Source organism: Adiantum capillus-veneris, chromosome 17, assembly GCF_014529385.1.
Source record: "Adiantum capillus-veneris isolate H3 chromosome 17, ASM1452938v2, whole genome shotgun sequence".
NCBI lineage: Eukaryota > Viridiplantae > Streptophyta > Polypodiopsida > Polypodiales > Pteridaceae > Adiantum > Adiantum capillus-veneris.
The window spans coordinates 138,981,755-139,000,593 of record NC_140947.1 but is presented as its reverse complement, the minus strand read 5'-3'; the positions used below and the strand labels follow the sequence as shown (position 1 = coordinate 139,000,593).

The window sequence follows — 18,839 nt, the reverse complement described above, 5'->3', positions numbered from 1 at the left end:
CACCTTCCTTAAACTCTCGAACTTTCTTGCTTTTATCTTCGAGAAAGTCATCCTGGTTGGCTTTGTAAAAATTCTTCTTGTTCGCATAAAAGTTTCCGTCATCGAAATCTGAGTTGTCTGTAGATGAGTCCTCAGTAGAACTGTCAGTCTCTGGGCGAGATTTAGCCTTTTTGTCCTTTCCGAAGCTTTGTTTCTTGCTTCGCTTTTTACCTTTTCTGTCTTCTTCGCTCGAATCTGAAGAGCTAGAAGAACTGTAGAAGAAGAAGAAGAAGAAGAACTGGGTACTACTTCAAATCGAATACGCTTCTTCTGTTTCTTTGCCTTGTCGAATGTCGACTGACGACCCAAATATCTCGGGAAGTCAATGCCTTTCTTTTGCTTTTTGCCGTGCTTTTTGGCTTACTTTTGCGAGTCAAAAAGCTGAGCAATCCGTGCATCAACCACCTCTTGTAATTCCTTCTCTGAATACTGTTTGTGATCAGAAGGTTTCTTGAGAGCGTGTTTCAGGGGTGGTGTTGTGGTTTTCTACCACTGCGTATGCACTTCGCGAAAAGAAGTCTCGCTCATATATTTTGCCAATTTCGGATCCTTCGCAAAACTGAGCATCATCTTTGTTGCATAGCCGATCAATTGACGACGCTTCATCTCTCTTTGCTCTGCCTGAGTAGGCCGAGGCGGGCCATACTCTCTGCCAAAATCTTCGTTGTGATCCCTGCCCGCATCTCCAGATGCAGAGGGAGTCGACTGATCCTTGCATGAAGCCATAGGTGCTGCGGAAAAAAAATTGGGGATCGGATTTCCCGTAGAAGAGAAATCGGCCGTGCTCTGATACCACTGTAACAGACTTGGACACTCCAAGTCAAGAATCAATCGCGACAGCACCAAATAACCACTTCAAAACAATTCACAGATCACAATAGATTTGCACTGGCCCGGCGGAGTTCCGTGCCTAGAGATAATGGCCCCAAAGACTGGCACCCCTTTCGGTATTTCTTTATGTATTAAATCAATGTCAAAGTACAAAGAGCGGTTAGGGTTTCACTCTCAGACTCTGCGTCCAGATGCTCTGCAGAGTGAGCCCTAAACCGTGTATATAAAGATTACAAGGGATGCCCAAAAGCAGAGCCCCAAAAGCTTTCAGTTCAAAAGCAGTCTCTCTCTCTCTCTTTTAATGAGAGCAAAATAAAGCAAAGTGTAGCCCAAAACCTGGGATTTGCGTTGCTAAAAAAAAAAAAAGTTTTTTTTTTCACCTCCGTGATTTCTGGAAATATCCGTACACTGCAGCCGCGTGGCATGGCCGCCTGCTTTTAGGGTTTCCAACCATTTTAGGGTTTCGGCCAGCAATTAGGATTAGGGTGTCTGGCAAAAATTAGGGTTTGTATGAATTTTAGGGTTTTTGGCAGAAATTAGGGTTTCTGTTGTCGGTAGCCATGTCATCACTTTGTGACACAAGCATTGAGAGATTGAGCCCTTATGACTTTATAAAAAGATGCTAATATGTCACTTATTAAGAAGTGGATGAATTAAGGCTTGTTTTGGAAGTCGGCTGTATCAAACTTGGACACTCCAAGTCAAGATTCTACCACGACACAGCAGAGATTTACTTCAAAACAGTTCACAATTCACACTTCAGTCGACACGGCCCGGCGTAGTCCGTGCCTAGAGATATTGGCCCCACAGACTGGCGCCCCTTTCGGTATTTCTTTTTGGATTAATCTGTGTTCAGAGTACAAGAGAGTGGGTAGGTGCTCACTCTCAGACTCTGCGTCCAGATGCTCTGAGAAGTGAGGCCTTGCACACTTATTTATTGGTTGCAAGGGATGCCCAAAAGCAGTAATCCAAAAGCTTCTAAAAAATAAAGCAACTGAGCCAAAAGCTGCCATAAAATTTAGCAAGCGTAAATCTGGGAAATCCGTACGCTTTGCCACGTCAGCACCTCCGTGAAAAGTGGATTTCCGTACACTGTGCCACGTCAGCTAGTCAACGTGTTTTGCGTTGGAAATTTCAGGATTTTGTATTGTACCCACGTTAGCCTGCCACGTGTCATCCCGGCCAGTCAGGGTGTGTATCTAGGACAGTGCCATGTCACCAGTTTGTGACATCGGCCCAACTAGAAATAGGGGTATGCCATCCGCGACATGCTCAAGGTGCACGGCCATCTTTACCTCTTGCCAGGCTTGATACCAATTAATGCATCACTTGACAAATACATGGTGGTTTTCAAAACTTCAATGTTATTGTTCTTCTTGTTAGTCGCAAAGTAAGCATTAAATTGATGTAACGAAGAATAAATCACAGAAGCATGCATCTTACCATCATACTTATTTGAAATTCAACTTTTAGTGATTGGGTGGTTGGAGTTTTCGTCTCTTGCTAGGCTACATGTCACAAACCGCTGACGTGTCAAAACCCTGAAGAATGGAGCCAACTTGTAGATGCTGGCCGAGGGGTTTAAACCCTAAGAAGAACACGTAACAGAAGAAGTAGTCCTACCAACTTATGGGGAGCCCGTCCGATGGGGGCCCAGTGACATAAAGGAATTAATAATAAAGGAGGACCCACCCACACACACGCGTAGCTAATGACGTGGCAGCAGTACGGACGCTTGAGAAATTACATTGACAGTACTGAGGTGGCAGGCTGTACGGATTTCCGCGTTTTGCGTTGACATGTTGACGTGGCAGGCTGTACGGATTTTCGTAAATTACGTTGGCAACTTTTGGGCATTGCTTTTGGACCAATGCTTTTGAGTTTGAAAGCTTTTCATGTAAACTGCTTTTCATAGGCCAAGGGCCTTTAAATATGTGCAAAGGGCTCATTCTCTGGCATGCTTCTTGGAGAAGGTGCAGAGTCTGGAGTACCGGCTTGTACTGTGTTGATGCAATATAAAGAAATACCGAAAGGGGCGCCAAGGTTTGGGGCCAATACTCTTTGGGGTGGAATTCCGCCACTCTGTGTCGCGTGTCGTCTCTCTCTCTCTCTCTCTCTCAGTTCAGTTGTTATTGAAGTTCTAAAAGTTTGCTCAATCTGTTCTTTTCTATTGGCACGTGGTGTCCGGTCATGTGACAGTGGTATCAGAGTATCAGACGTGTGCTTTTCTGAAAGCATACCTGTCCTACCAAAGAGTAGACAGAGCAAGCCGGCGCTTCCAAAAGTCTATTGGAATTTTGTTTGAAGTATCTTCGGGTCCCGACCCCGGACTTATTAGCCACTCCCACCCTTATTTCATCGCGCATCGGGCGCGCTCCCGTCTTGACCGCTCGTGTCTTATAGGGCACAAGCCAAAAAGATTACTTGCAAGAGAAGGATTTAAGATTTGTTTCGATTCATTGTTTTTCTCAAAAGCATTGCCATGCAGATATATTTCTATAGCTACCAAGCCGCACACTCCAAGGACTTGGCAAGCTTTCAAGAAAATTTTTGCCCAAAGTTATATGGTTTCTGACATCTTCCTTCGGAGTGCAACTTCTGGCAGAGGGGGGTATCCTAAAATGCTTGCCATGGAAACCCTATCAGATTATAATTTGAAATTTCTAGACATCTCTCAGTAGGTGTCTCTTGGTGATAACTTCGGAGGTCTGGTGTGACAGCTATGTCTTGGGACTACCACCACCGCCACAAGAACATTGTTTGTCCAAGAGCTTATGGACCATGGTGCGGTTAGCTATGACCTTATGGAAGGAACCTAACCCTAATTTTTTTGGTGCAAGTTTCAGGATGGAAAGTCAGTCGACTTTTCGAGCTCGGCTGATGTTGAGATTGCTTTTTAAGTTTGAAATCTGTCTGAGAACTTGTTTGGTGATCCTGTTTGGAATTTGTTTGAAATGGATGGTATCTGTTTTGAACCTGTTTTGGTGCGGATTTGAAATGTTTGACTGTGATTTTAATACTGGTTTCATTGATTGGTGATTTTACTCCCGGGTGGAGAAGTGAGAAAATGCTGTTTTGGTATTGTTTGAACCTCGGAACGACGCAGGCCGATGCCTGGGAAGCATTTTGTTGTATGTTAGAAAACCTCGGAACGACGCAGGCCGATGTCTGGGGAGCATTTCGTTGTATGCTAGAAAATCTCCAGACGACGCAGGCCGATGCCTGGGGAGCGTCTGGTTGTATGCTTGTAAAATAATTGTTGTTGGGACTGCCGGACTAGACCTGGATGGTTATGCGGGAGGAGTATTAAGAAGTCTGTGCAGTGGTTACTCTCAACACCTCCAAACGACGCAGGCTGCAGTGTGTAGGGCGTTTGGTTGTAAAAGGCCTCTGTATCTCCCGGTCCGGACCTTTTTAGGTTAAGCGGGAGGAGTGATGAGGGAGTCGTTGAATATCTCTTGGCTCGGACCTTGTTAGGTTATGCGGGAGGAGTGTTCATCGGCGACTTTATGTTTCTATGTCTTGTAACATGCATATGTGTTGCATTGCGATGTGCCAACCACTGAATATTCCTAATAGGATGAGATTGCTTGGGTATGTAATTTTAGTACATCAAGACACCTGGGGAAGATCAATGCGGTCTGGGTGTGATGGCTAATTTTACTATGCCGGAATATCAAGAGTTCCGATCTGGATGAAAGGAGAAGCTAACTCCTTGATCAAAAGAGCCGAAAAGAGAAGCCAACTCCTTAACAAGAAAAAAAAGAGCAAACATATTGTCCCTCTGAATGTCCATCGGAAAATTTTTGAGCTACCTTGAGTTGTTTTATAGATATGTTGTAATCATGGACAATTACTTTCTTTCAAGAAGGGGGGATGTCACAAACTGCTGATGTGTCAAAGCCCCGAAGAATGGAGCCAACTTGTAGATCCTGGCCGAGGGGCTTAAACCCTAAGAAGAACAAGTAACAGAAGAAGAAGTCCTACCAACTTATGGGGACCCCGTCTGATGGGGCCCGAATGACATAAAGGCATTAAAAATGAAGCAAGACCCACCCACACACACGCTCAGCTGATGATGTGGCAGAAATACGAACGCTTCGAAAATTATGCTAACAATGCTGACATGGCAGGCTGTATGGATTTCCGCGTTTTGCGCTGACATGTTGACGTGACAAGCTGTACGGATTTTCGTAAATTACGTGGGCAGCTTTTGGACCAGATGCTTTTGAGTTCGAAGGCTTTTCATGTAAACTGCTTTTCATACAGGGCCTTTAAATATGTGCAAAGGGCTCATTCTTTGGAATGCTTCCTGGAGAAGGTGTAGAGTCTGGAGTACCGGCTCGTATTGTGTTGATGCAATATAAAGAAATACCGAAAGGGGCACCAAGGTTTGGGGCCAATACTCTGTGGGGTGGAATTCCGCCACTATGTTGCGTGTCATCTCTCTCTCTCTCTCTCTCTCTCTCTCTCTCTCTCTCTCTCTCTGAGTTCAGTTGTTATTGAAGTGCTAAAAGTCTGTTCAGTCTGTTCTTTTCTATTGGCACGTGGTGCCCGTCTGGTGACACTATGTAATGACTGGTTGGCCTCTTTGGGAGGATCGATCCTCGAGGAGAGGAAGTGATAAACCAACTCTTGCATGCGTTGGTCTCTCTGGGCCTCGCGCTTTTGCTCTGTAGCTACCCTCTTTTCTTCAACAACTATACGTAGAGCTTCACGTTCCCTCTCTAGTGCCATTATTTCCCTCTCGACTTGCGGCCCACTAAGCCTTCTGCTGTAGCATTTTCTCAACCATAAACTTTATCAAGACCTCCACTGAGCTTGATGCAATCAGGCGATGATGGGGAATTCGGAAACATTTCCCTTGGTGTAGGAATTTCTTCTTCTCCATTCCACTCTCATCACCTTTATGCAAAGTATCCATCCCGCTTTTGGTGACGACCATGCACTGAGTATTGTGGTACTTGGGGTTCTTGGTACTTGGCACTGCTTGCAATCTACGTTTAAGAAGGCTTTTCTTTTACCCAAGCTCAACTGCTTCTTGCGGGTGCTTTCCTTGGCGGCCTTGCGCTCACACCAAGGTTGCCTTTTCCCACCTGACGTCGATTGGTCTACTGCAATGTGCAAGGTCTGCTTTCAATGAGTGGAAAAGAAGCAAGAAAGGAGGCTGGACAAGCCCTTTTCTTTGGGTTACCTGCCATTCTTTCATTCTTCAAAAACATAGATTAGAGCGATCGACATGCTCAAGTGGTCTTGGGTTACGTGCAATCCCAAACAGGCAGAAAATTGTTTATGGTTCTTTATGGCGTAGTGGACGTCCGATGCGTGATGGATTAAGACCTAATAAGTCCGGTGCAAGAACACAAAACTTCTTTGATAAAAAATCTGAGTGAGGTCCTTCAGGTTCTTTACTTGAGTGATGATATCGAACATTGCTAAAGAGATCTGATACGTAACATGGAGTGGAAGTGATTTATGTTGTTAACTCAGGATGAGTGCTCGATACGTACTCAAGGTTCCTTTTATCTCATGAGAGAGATCAATAGACTAGAGGGAGAAGAGAGAATGATATTGTGATTGAAGGTTTTGTGACGGATGGACAATGACATTGGAGAGAGAAGAAGACTAACACCGGATGGGCCCCCCTCTCGATCGCTAGAGAGGTATTTGCTTTTAGATTGCACCAATGCTGATACAATGGTCCTAGATGCTGATGGGATCTTGCTACTGATGCTTGGATTTGAGAGGCTAAGGGCTGAAAATGCAAAACGCTAGTGGATCTGCAACTTGATGAGGCTATAGGCTGATGCCGATGTTGAGGGTGCTGATGGTGGATGAGGATGATGGCTGAAAACTGGAAAACTGTGGCTGATCTGAGGGTTGTATCCAAAAACGCTACTGTTGCTGGTGCATCTGCTGGCGCTAGATGAATTGAGGGGTTGATGGGTTGATCGGGTACTTCTTCATGAAAAACGCCGGTGGATGGTGATGCCTGTGGGAAAAAATGTAAGGCTAGGTGCTGGGAACTAGGGCGAGGTTGCCCACTGATGATCATAACGGTGACGCTTGGGGTCACCTTTATAGAGTAGAAAGGTTGGGTCGAACACACTCCTAAAAAACCCACGACTTCTACTATGCATGCAGACCACTTATTAATAAGTTAAAAACTCATAATAAGAGGTGTTTCGTATGCGGTACTACCTAGGCCGGATACTATAATTGTAACACTCCCCAATGTCTACACCTAGCAAATATTGGCTGTGCTCTTGTGCAATCAGAGGGTATGCAACTGATCTAAAGCGCTTGGACATGCAAGTTGTGCATACATGCTCACAAGGGTGGCAGAACACTTCCTAGGTTGCCCTAGCCCCTAGAAGTAGGAGCTAGCTTATCCACATGCACATAGGGTTAAATGTGCACCATTCGCATTTTGGTGCGAGATGTTTCGGGGTTTTAGAGCGATGAAACACATTTTTATGTAACACTGAATAGGAGCATCTCTCATGCGTTTCCTTCAATTTGTTGCTGCTGTTGCTACTAGTGCCAAAGATGTTCTCTCTTTCGAGGACTTCACTTTCCTCACCGTGGCCTTGATTTAGAGAGGCTCTGCCAAGTCTTTCCACTTTCGAAGACCCCTCTTGTTATGTGCAACGGAAGTGATTGATGGTGTGTGCTCAGGATGAGTGCTTTGTGCGTACTCAAGGTTCCTTTTATTGATTGAGAGAGTTCCTTTTATTTCATTGTGAAACAGACTAGAGAGAAGAGCGTGTGATATTGTGAATGAAGGTTGAGAGAGAGAGAGAGAGAGAGAGAGAGAGAGAGAGAGAGAGAGAGAGAGAGAGAGAGAGAACATTGACACCAAATGGGGTCCCAAACCCCCCCTCCAAGGGCCCTCCTCTTTATCGCTAGAGAGGCATTTGCTTTAGATTACACAAATGTTGATACAATGGTCCTAGATGCTGATGGGATCTTGCGGTGAATGCTTGGATCTGCGAGGCTAAGGGTTGGAATGCAAAACGCTAGGGGTTCTGGCTAGGATTTGCAATGGCGACGAGGCTATGGGTTGATCTGCTATAGCCGATGGCGGCATAGGCTGAAAACTGAACAACGCTGGTTGATTTGGTACGATGGACTGAATTCTGAAAACGCCGGCTGATCTGATGCGAAATCTGAAAATGCTGGCTGATCTGGTATGACATGTTGAATTCTGAAAATGCTGCCTGATTTGGTGCAGAAACACCAGAGAGGTGCTGCGGTACTGCGGGTACTAGTACTTGTACATGGGGTACTAACTTATGGTTGAGAAGTGATACCTAGGGTCACTTATAAATGGGGCAGAAATTGGGTAGCGCAATGCCACTTAAAAATCCCATCTATACTAATAGATAAAGGGGGAGGGAATTCCGGTTCCCCCCCCCCCCCCCCCCGACACGTCAATAGGAGATTAATCCGGCAGTGTCGCCTGTAGCGTTCGGGGAACACAGTGACGCATAGAGAGAGAGAGAGAGAGAGAGAGAGAGAGAGAGAGAGAGAGAGAGAGAGGCGGCGAAGCCGTCGGCTATACTAGTGATTCTAAAAATGATGCAAAAATGTCACTTATTAAAAAGTTGATGACCCACTAATAAGAGGTGATTCACATGCAGACATAAATACCTAGGCTGGGTACTAATGCAACTGTATGGGAACACTCCCCAATGCAGACATTGGCCATGCTCATTTGTAATCAAAGGATATGCAATTAATCTAAAGTGCCTGGACATCCCCGTTGTCACCAGGTGGTGATATTTTTGCAGTTGCTTCCTCTATTTATATATATCTTCGATACAGGGGAGGTCCCTGCTGAGCACGTTGCCGTGGTGCTCATCTCAATCTCGAAAACGGGTGACCCCACGGTTACGGATAACTACCGAGGTATCTCTCTCATCAATGTAGCACTTAAGCTTGTGACTACTATTTTAGTGACGCGCATTGCTAGGACTCTAGAAGATCACGGCTTCTTCTTGAAGGGCCAAGCGGGCTTCCGATTCCGTGAAGAGTGCATTGGACAAGTTGCCTGCCTAAAGGAAATTGTCATACAGCGAAAAAATGACGGTAGACCGACGTACACGGTATTCGTCGATTTCCGGAAGGCATATGACTCGATCCTGCACGAAGCCTTGTTCTACAAACTTGAGGCCGCAGGGGTGGGAGGGAAAGCCTTGCGCTTTATTAAAGCCCTCTACAGCCACTCTCAGGTCTGCATCAGAGTTGGTGACCGTCTCTCTCAGCCCATAAAAATCGAAAGAGGGGTCTGTCAAGGGTGTCCCGGGTCACCCACCCTCTTTAACATCTTCATCAATGATGTTATAAATGAGGCAGCAGACTTCGGAGTGGACATCCCCGGATTAAAGCAGAAAATACAAGGTTTACTCTTCGTTGACGACCTGGTCCTATTGGTGAACTCCGTGGCTGAGCTCCATACTGCACTTGATCGACTATCGGGATGGGCTCAAATATGCGGCATGAAGTTCGGTATAAGCAAGTGCCAAGCCACAGTCTTCTTCGGGGACCTTGAGGACCTCAAGAAGAATGGTTCGTTCACATTAGACGGGGAACGCGTTGAGGTGATTGAAAGTTATAGATACCTGGGGATCATCGTGGATTCCGATTTCAGCTTGGAGACCATTATCCAAGATAGGAAGACAAAGGGGCGGGGATGCCTCTTTGCGGCCAAGCACGTCCTCACCTCTCGCGCTCTCCCTCTATGGACGAGGCTGAGCATTTTCAAAGCTTGCGTCTACCCGGTGATTACCTACGGAGCAGAGATCATGGGGGCACACGACCAAAAGCAATTATTGCGGCTCCAACGCCTCGTGGCCACAGGAATGAGGTGGTTGGTGGGGAAAGCGGCAAAGTCGACGTCAGTTGCAGCGTCGACCGTGCAGCACGAATTGAACATTCCCCCGGTCGTCGCCTTCTGCGGTGCCCACGGAAGCGTGCATATGACAAGTTCGGATCGGTTAGCACGCTTATTAGGGACCTACTTGCAACCACCCCTAAGTCCCGGAAGGGGTGGGCGTGGACAACGAGGACGGATAGGTGGTTCCGTCAACATTGTCTAGCGGCGACCGCGGAGACGGCTAGGGAACTGATATGGGACAAGTGGGACTCAAGGGCCGATTGTGACTCAAGTCAGAAATGAGTTGCATGGATTGCCATGCCCCGAGTCTGGAAGGTGAGATCCAGAGGCAAGAACCTTGGTTCTCGAGGATTTGGAATAAGGAACAGAAGTTCCTTGGAATAGGGTTTTTCCCTAGGAATAGGAAGCCGAGGCTTCCAGGTACCATCAAGTCTTATTCTAGAACGAACAGGGTAATACGTTTGGTTCAAGTGCTTGTATAGACTTCTCCTTAGTAATAAAGATACTATTACGGGGGGAGACCAGCCCATCTTCTGGTTCCCAATACTTTGTCGATCTTCTCACTCTCTATCTCTCTCTCTCTCTATCTATTTCTCTCTATATCCTCTGGCTTTAGTAATAAGTGATAAATCCTATTTATCTGAATGTATTTTATATTGCTATGCGCTCCCGTTTGTGACAGTGGTATCAGAGCATTGTCTCCTCTTTTTCTCTGTAAAGGGAAACGATTCTGGAAAGATAAGGGAAGAAGCCATGACAAGCCAAGAGAGAAGTAAGCAGGCGGAACCCGAAGCCCTGCAGGAAAAGCTCGCAGAGTTGGATTTTTTTTTTCTCTCTGCAAAAGTCGACACAAGACTTGGGATCTTCTGAGAAGGCGACAAGAGCATGATGCTCAAGAACCTAGAGAATCCAAGGAGCGTAATACTCAAGATCCTTCAAAATCTTGAAAATATCCATGAACATCAATCCAGAACCATGGTCATGAAATCCCGTCATTTTGGGAAGGATATTTTAGACCTTAGAACACTCCGGTCAAGTTTGATACTTTTGAGGGAAGGGAAGATGTCCCGAAAGCTACCTTTTTCATTTGACAGTTTGAAGTTGCCTTTGCAAACGGCAATTTCTGAGAAGCGTCGAAGATGAGGCATGTGACCAAACACCTCAAGTGGATTGCAAGTACTTGGTGGTACACCAAAGCTCTGCAAGGAACTTACAACAAGACTTGGATTCAATTCAAGGCTGAATTTTTCGACAAATCTTTTTCCTCTACGGTTTGAGGAAGGCATCCAAGAAGATTGGGATCAGTTTGCCCAATAGGAACACGAGTGAGTCAAAGCAAGTAGTGGTTCACTCTTGCCATGGTAGCTCCACTCTTGATCCTCTCCGAGGAAAGAAAGATGAAGAAATTCAATGAAGGATTTTGCCGGAAGTTTGTAGATGCATCTGCAAATTACTTTGCAGCTGATGGTGGAGTCCGCAATAAAAGCTGAAAGTGTACACCTTAGTGTACATAGAATCTAATCCTGCAGTGGGACGAGAACCATTGAACACAGAAACAACGAATTTTTGTTATTTCTCCTAGAAGGATAGGCTGCTATCCGGAGAAAGTTTGGAGTAAGGGAATTCAATCTAACTCCAGAGTTCTTGAATAGAAGACCCTCGAACTTTAAGTGAGAGGGCAGGTTTTTGATCAAAGGTACTTATTGTAAAAACACTTATTATTTTGATAAATCGGGAATGTTATAACTCCTACTTTCTAGACAACCAGTGTAATTGATGAGCCGGGGCTACAAGCTTCCAGATTGTATCAACCTATCTTTAGTTAGAGCTCCCAGATTATTAGTTTGGACCATAGAAACCTTGGCTAAGCTATAAAAGCCAATTTTTGTACGTATTTTGTAAGTTTTTGGATAATAGAACACAGTGTGAGCTAGCGACGCTCACTTCTCTCCTCCTTGCACTTCCTACTCCCTTCTCAATTGTCACATTGCTGGGCCGTCTCTCGTGTTGCAACCGTAGGTAAGAGCTCTACGCGTTGACATAAGCATTTCATGGTAATCCGTAGCTTTTGGCGTCGTCGACCCGCGGCCATCTGGAATCCGGTAATTCTAGAACAGATTACCTGCTACTGCGGGTAGGAAATTATGAAGGAACCATTTTGAGCTTTTAAGCAAAGAAAAGCTTTCATTAAGCTTGAGTACTCTTTAAGCCCACACCCCCTACCTGGTAAGGGAAGATATGGTAGTGCTTTTCGCACAAGTGAATGAACACCCTCTTTATGAGGGAAGGAGCAAGAGCCGGCTACGACATGTGCCCGTGGAATTCGAGATTTGAAATCCTAGTTTCTCTGATGAGCAGGTTTGCTCTAGAACCAAGTCGAGGAATCATCCGGTTGAGCGTCTTCGCTCTAAGGATCTTACGAAGGGAAGGTAATTTCCCAGGTTAACGAAAACTAGCTTAAGAATTATGTACACCTTTGGGTACATGGATAACACACAAAGATGCAGACCTATGCCAAGGAACTGGACGGGAGTTTGTTATATTCTCTTGAGTGTCTTTTTGCACGCAAGGATATTCCGACACGAGAATCTCTATTTGAGATGTGTTCGGTAGAAGGAGTTTGGGTTTCTCTACAGAGAAGAGGTTTTCTGATGGTCGTTGATCATTGAGTACGCTATGTGCTTTTACCATTACAGTAGCAACTTTTGGTTGCAGTATATGTTTCTCCATGAACAGGTCAAGTAGCATTTATACGCAGCTGGAATAAATTCGAACTATTATGTTCGTAAGAGTATAATACGCCAATCGTTTTAAAATGGTAAGAATTAAGGAAGTGTCGCCGTGCACAAGGAATCTTCGGATTGGAACCGTCCGCCTTCGTTGAGCGATGGCCCAAAACAAGAACCTTCTTTAAGGTGATCGTAGACTCTCTTTGTGAAAGAAAGACATCGAGGTTAATACTCTATGATTTGGGCATTCCCTATGTGGGAGGACACAAGAGGTTTAATACCCTCTGGACTAACAACGCAGGATTATGCACTAGAATCCTAGGAGGATTAGTACTAGCAATTTTGTGAGCCTCCTTGTAGGAACTGCATGTCTATACGAGTCCATTAGATTACGTTTTCCAATTTTAGAACCCTCTTGCATAAATGGTTTGTACACGTGTTTTGACAAATGTTGTTACACTATGGTGGCATCTGGAGTGATGTGGATGTAGTTTTAGGTTAGAGGAATCCAACGAGCCATTCCCTGCGTCAATCAAATTTCCAGGTTGGTAGATGTGCGACAGTTTCACCGAGAACTCTGCCTAGTCAAGCTTTTTAATAAATCATTCAAATGATTTATTTTTTTAACTGTCTTCTAGGTTTGCTCTACCTAGTCTTAAGGGGTTCTTAAGAAGTAACCGTACCCTATTAAAGAAGTAGAGTGCCTAGCATTTTGGAGAAAAATGAGCCAGCGCTAGAGCAGCCCCAACGTTTTTGTAGAAATCAGCCCTGGTGTTTTTGATGCCCCACCGCCAGCAGAGCAGGGCAGCCCAGCGTTTTGTTCATCCTCATGTGACTTGTGCTAGATCAGGGGTGCAGGCCAGCGTTTTCAATTTTCAGCCCCTTTCCTCGCCAAAAATGCGGTGGGTTTGCTAACGCTAACCTCTCTTCTGCAGCCCGGACCTTCAGGAGCCCATTAAGCCTCTTCTCGGCCATTCCCTCACTGGATCTAGTGCTCCCATTGCTGCCCGTTATCGGCGCCATCATCATCTGCGTTTCAGCCCTTATGAAGTAATGTTGTATGTGGAGTTTTTATCTAGGAAAGATTGTCTCGGTGCCGATTCGATAATGCTTGAAGGGCTATTGGCTTGGAGATATATTCTGTGATTGCTGTTTTAACCTCAAATTTTGGAGTCCAAGGTGCATCAGAACAAATTATGCCTACTTACTGTTTTTTTTACTGAGATGCTGTCATGATAGTCAATTTTATAAATACAGCCCCAAGGTACATGATTCATGGATCAAAGCACAAAGAAATTTGGGGATTTCAAGTAGTCTATTATTATTTTTCTACTATCAAAGCGACAATTCAAACTTAGGGGTGTCAAATCAGAGAGCTTTATTTGAATTGTGATTTTGTGATTTTCCAAATTAATAGGAACGGTTGTTTGTTTCACCTCATCATATGATTTAATGCTTGTTCTCTGGGACAGTGGCTGGTTGTTGGTGCTGGTGGTATTGGCTGTGAAGTCTTAAAGAATCTTGTTCTCATGGGAGTAGGCTGCAATTCAAGTGGGAGCATTAGCATTGCTGACATGGATCGTATTTCAAAGCCAAATTATAGTGACCAGCTCTTGTACCACATTGATGACTTGGGAAAGCAGAAGGCATCCACAGCAGGACGAGCCCTACGGAAGATAAATCCTCAAGCTCAAGTTCATACCTTTCAAGAGAAATTTGATGTCGAGACAGAGAACATTTTTGATTCTGCATTTTTCCAGTCAGTTTCAGGTTGCTATGGTGATTTGTGTGTTGAGTGATTTACCCTTTTTCAAGAGATTTGACTTGTTATTGCTGGGCACAAGTGCAACTTTTGGAAGGAGGGCTATTTTCGTGATTTATGTTTTGCAGAATTGTTGCTCTTTTAGACAGAGTATTTGTTGCAAAGTGAGAGATGCTAATTGTATACAAAGTGGTTGGGACTAAGTGAGACTGGTTCTGCTTACAATGAAAAAAAACTTACAGGGCCTGTTTGCGGGGCTACATTGCAGGTGTTTTTTCTGCCGTGGACACTGCATCAGCACGCCTGTATATAGACATGCGCTGTGTCACATTCCGCAGGCCTTTGATCGATGGTGGAAAGCATGGCATGAAGGGCAGTGTACAGGTGATTGCCCATATTGTTGATCTCCTTTATTGCACTTTCTTTCCACAATTCTTTAATCACTTGCTTGTGTGGTCCATAGGTATTTATCCCTTTCCAGTCAGAGATGTATGCTTCTACACGTGACCCTCCCGAGTTCAAAGAGAGCCCCATCTGCACGCTCAGAAATTTTCCCTACTCAACAGAGCACACTCTCCGTTGGGCTGTAGATACTTTTGAGTCTCTCTTCAAGCAGAGGCCTCTCGATGTCAATGCTTATCTGTCAAATAGGGATTTTCAAGATTCCGTAAAAAAAGCAAATCCTTCAGCTCGTCTCCCAATTCTTGAAACGCTCTGCGATGCTCTTTCGAGGCATAAACCGTTAAGGTATGACTATTCTCTCTTTCCTGATTAAGTCTCTGAGTGCGGTTTTATCTTAGAAGGGCAATGCAACATGTTTGATTTCACATGGTGCTTTGAAAGAAGAATATTAACATGGGGTGCATGGAAGGTATACAGATTGAGAATGAGCGCACTGCTACAAGGATACAGTGGAGAATACCTCTTAGTTTATTTGCTCATACTTTTTGAAGCACCTTGCTTGTAGTGATATACTCACCCCCCTTTTCAGAAGTTTAAAAAAATATTCCACATCTATTGTGCAAGTTTTGGTTTTGGGGCATGCTTTCTAGACTGATTATACAGGCAGTTTAACACGTGAGAAGGACTGCTTGATTTGATATAAATGGTTTGAGAGTGCCAAGAGCTAGACTTAAACAATTATGTAGCAATAGAATGACATTGGAAGTGTGAGTGAAGTTTTAGGCTCTAATTATGATCACAAACCTAAGAAAACCCTGTCTCATGATCTTATTTGCATCATCCCTTATTAGTCAGTCTCTCTTTTTCCATAGAATATCATAGAGGGGTATTGTAACTCATAGCAGCTGTTACAAGCTAATCACCACTTCAGAAGATCAAAGAGCTTGATCGAGAATTGAAAAGGGAGAGTAAGAGATACATATATGGATGCATGTGTCTAAATATATGCGCACGCACGTGCACGGCGTGCACACACGCGCACGTGCGCGCGCACACACACACACACACACACACACACACACACACATTTTTTTGGTCAATTCTTGGGATTAATTTACAAATGGGAAACCTCAAGACGAGGAAAACCCACAGAAAAGATCATATACAAAAGCGCGAACACAGAAGTGTTCATCAGTGAAAGAGGGCTAAAAGCATTCATAAGAAAGCTGATGCATGTGTGAAGTGATATCACCAACTTCCCCGGCAAAGCATAAAGGGAAAGCTTAAAGAACTGAAAGGGATCTACATCAAAGCGAGAGAACATGCAGCTGTTGCATTGACGCCACAAGGTCCAATAAGCCGACCCACATAAAGAAAACCGCAAATCGTCGTAAGGAATTCGGGAGAATGCGGAAAGCCCATAACTTCTTGTGGAAAACTGAGGGGAGGCGGAGCCGCATTCCAGCTGCTATATGGCGAAGAAATGAACAATGAACACAATGAACACAATGAGAGGACAAGATATGACGTGCACTGAGAAAAGAGCCCACTGGTAGAACTCCAAGCAAGCATCGCTAAAGAAACAATCGCTCCTCTTGAGGCAAGTGGCTCTTCCAAAGGGCAGAGAGTGCTTTCTTCCACTAGGTATCAGACTTGTGCATTGACCATAGGGCATTACAATAGTCAGCAATCCAGGGCTGTGGTAGAAGAAGAGCATAAACCTTACTAGCAGACATAGCCTCAAAAGGCTTGTCCCGGAGAAGCCAATCAAACATGTGATTTCTAGCAAGCAAATGTGGAATGGGCAAAAAATTTACCAATATGAGCTAAAGCTCTTTCCAGAGCTGGCGGTAATGCATACCCAATCCGAAATGACAAGGAGCAAGGGGAAACTGTAAAATACCACATCAACTACACGAAGGCCATGATGAGAGAGAGTATGCTCGGCGAGGCGAATGGTCGACCAAAGTAAGAGAGAATGTCCGACTCCAGTGAAGACTCTCCAATCGAAGCGGTGTGGCAATAGCTTATAACAATGCACTAAGGTGGCATCCCTATCTAAGTGAACATGCTCCCCGAAGACGAACTGCAAGCTTACAAGAAATAGACGATATTGGCTAATTTAGGACCAAACCCAAGACATTGCATTGTAGCTGCAATGTAGTCCCATTGCACAATGTCAAAAGCCTTTTCAATGTCAACTTTCATAACAAGTACATCTTGCTGCATGTACTTTGCATATTCCATGCCAAGTAGAACATTAGCCAAGTTGTCATTGATTTGGCGACGTGGTATGAAACCATACTGAGCCTGATGTATTTCTGTAAGAAGGTGGTATTTGATCCGATTCACCACCAACTTAGCCAATGTCTTACACACGATATACATCAATGTAATTGGCCTCCAATGCAAGAAGTGCTCACAAAGTGCTTGCTTAGGCAACAATTTAAGCAAGCCCTCTTCCCATGAAACTTGCAGGTCTTGCTTCTCCCGTACGGCATTCATCATGAATAGCAACGGCTCTTTTAGAGCCTCCCAAAAAGAGATGAAGAACTCCACAGTAAGCCCATCCTAGCCAGGGGATTGCCAACGGCCCAATGAAAGCAACACACAATGCAATTCAGAATCAATGAAAGGGTTCTCAAGGCCTTGTGCATCTTGAAAAGGAATGATTGGTTGTACATGAGAGAGCAACAATAATCGTGCTTGACAAACTATTGCCGATGCTCGAGGAAGAGCAACAAACACCTGTCTATAATGCGAGACCATGGCATCAACAAGTTCTTGTTTAGATGATGTCCAAGCGCCTAAAGGAAGCTTTACATGCTTAATGTCCCGAGAAACCCTTGTGTGATGCAGATGCTTGAAAAATTGTTTGGAAGCATAGCGTGTATCCACAAAAGCCTGTTCACAAGCACATGAGTTAGCCAATTTTTTCATATGTTGACAAAACTACTTGGTATCCTTGACATTACCTCGAGTCCGATGCATGTACTGCTTACCATAATCTCGAATAGCACATTGCATTCGCATAACAAACCGAAACCAGGCAACGTCAAGATCTAGATGCATGTGAGCAAGCAAGGGGGGAATAAGTCTAGAAATCATATCTCGAAAGGCCTCATGAGTAAGATAAGCATCGTTAATATGTAGCATACGCTTGGTGAAAGAGGTCTATCACAAAGAGATTGCCCAAAGTACAAATTCAATAAAACCGGATGATGATTCGCCTATAGTTGCAAAGTGTAATCCATTGTCATATCACATACAAAATCATCATATAGCTGTATGTTGAGTACATACCATCTATCGAGCCGTGCCCGATATGAGCAATGAGCAACATGCTGAAAAGTAAATCCCAAGGCACCGGGATAAAGATAGCAACATCAAGCATCTATGCAGAAGCAAGGAGATGATCCCATGCTCGTCCCTCCACAAGCAACATATGTGAATTGCATGTGGTGCTATCATACATATCAGGAGTATTTCACTCTCTCTCTCTCACACACACACACACACACACACACACACACACACACACGTCCCGTTTATCCCAAGTTTGAAGCTTCATAAAAGGACAATGAGATGATGAATGCACATGCTTGCAGTTCACATGCTCCATGTTATTGATTGGTAAGAGGTCGCAATTGGTTTTAGGCTACAATGCTACAAGTTTTAGGCTACAATGCTACCTGCCAATGCTGTCAGATTAGCGCAGAAACACAAATTTTGCAAAAAGAGTTATGCTTGGGTCTTAACTAGTGCAACAAACGTTGCTAATTATTTGATAGAATAATTCTACATGAATTATTAGAATTATAAGTAAGAGGGTTCTTCTCATTGGAGACATCCGAGTACAGATATTTCTAGTGCGTCATTCAAAGTAACGACGGGAGCACTGTGAACGGGAATATTTGTAAGGCCATCAGGAATGGGTACTTTTGATGCGTCGCATCGGATGGGTGACAGGGAGCATCGAAAAGAAGTATTCGACCATCCAAGAAGGGACATCTCTGATGCATCATAGGATGGGTGACATAGAGCATCGCGAAGGAGATTGTACCGTAAGTTCGGTAGGAAAGGACTAGGTGTGGGTATTCCTATGCGTCACTTGGTGGGTGACGGGGGGCATCGGAAAGGGAGTATCCATAGTGTCACGAGGACGTGGCAACTGTTA

At 44.5% G+C, this 18,839-nt stretch overlaps 1 protein-coding gene across 1 annotated transcript in view; it reads left to right on the top strand.

Annotated features, from left to right (window-relative positions):
- The window catches only part of LOC147438170 (uncharacterized), a 58,708-nt gene that overhangs the window by 21,217 nt on the left and 18,652 nt on the right, over positions 1-18,839 (top strand). The window contains exons 3-5 of the mRNA XM_086487499.1: positions 13,971-14,268; positions 14,529-14,644; positions 14,724-15,007. Of these exons, the coding sequence (XP_086343625.1) occupies positions 13,971-14,268; positions 14,529-14,644; positions 14,724-15,007 (698 nt within the window). The remainder of the gene's footprint in view (positions 1-13,970; positions 14,269-14,528; positions 14,645-14,723; positions 15,008-18,839) is intronic.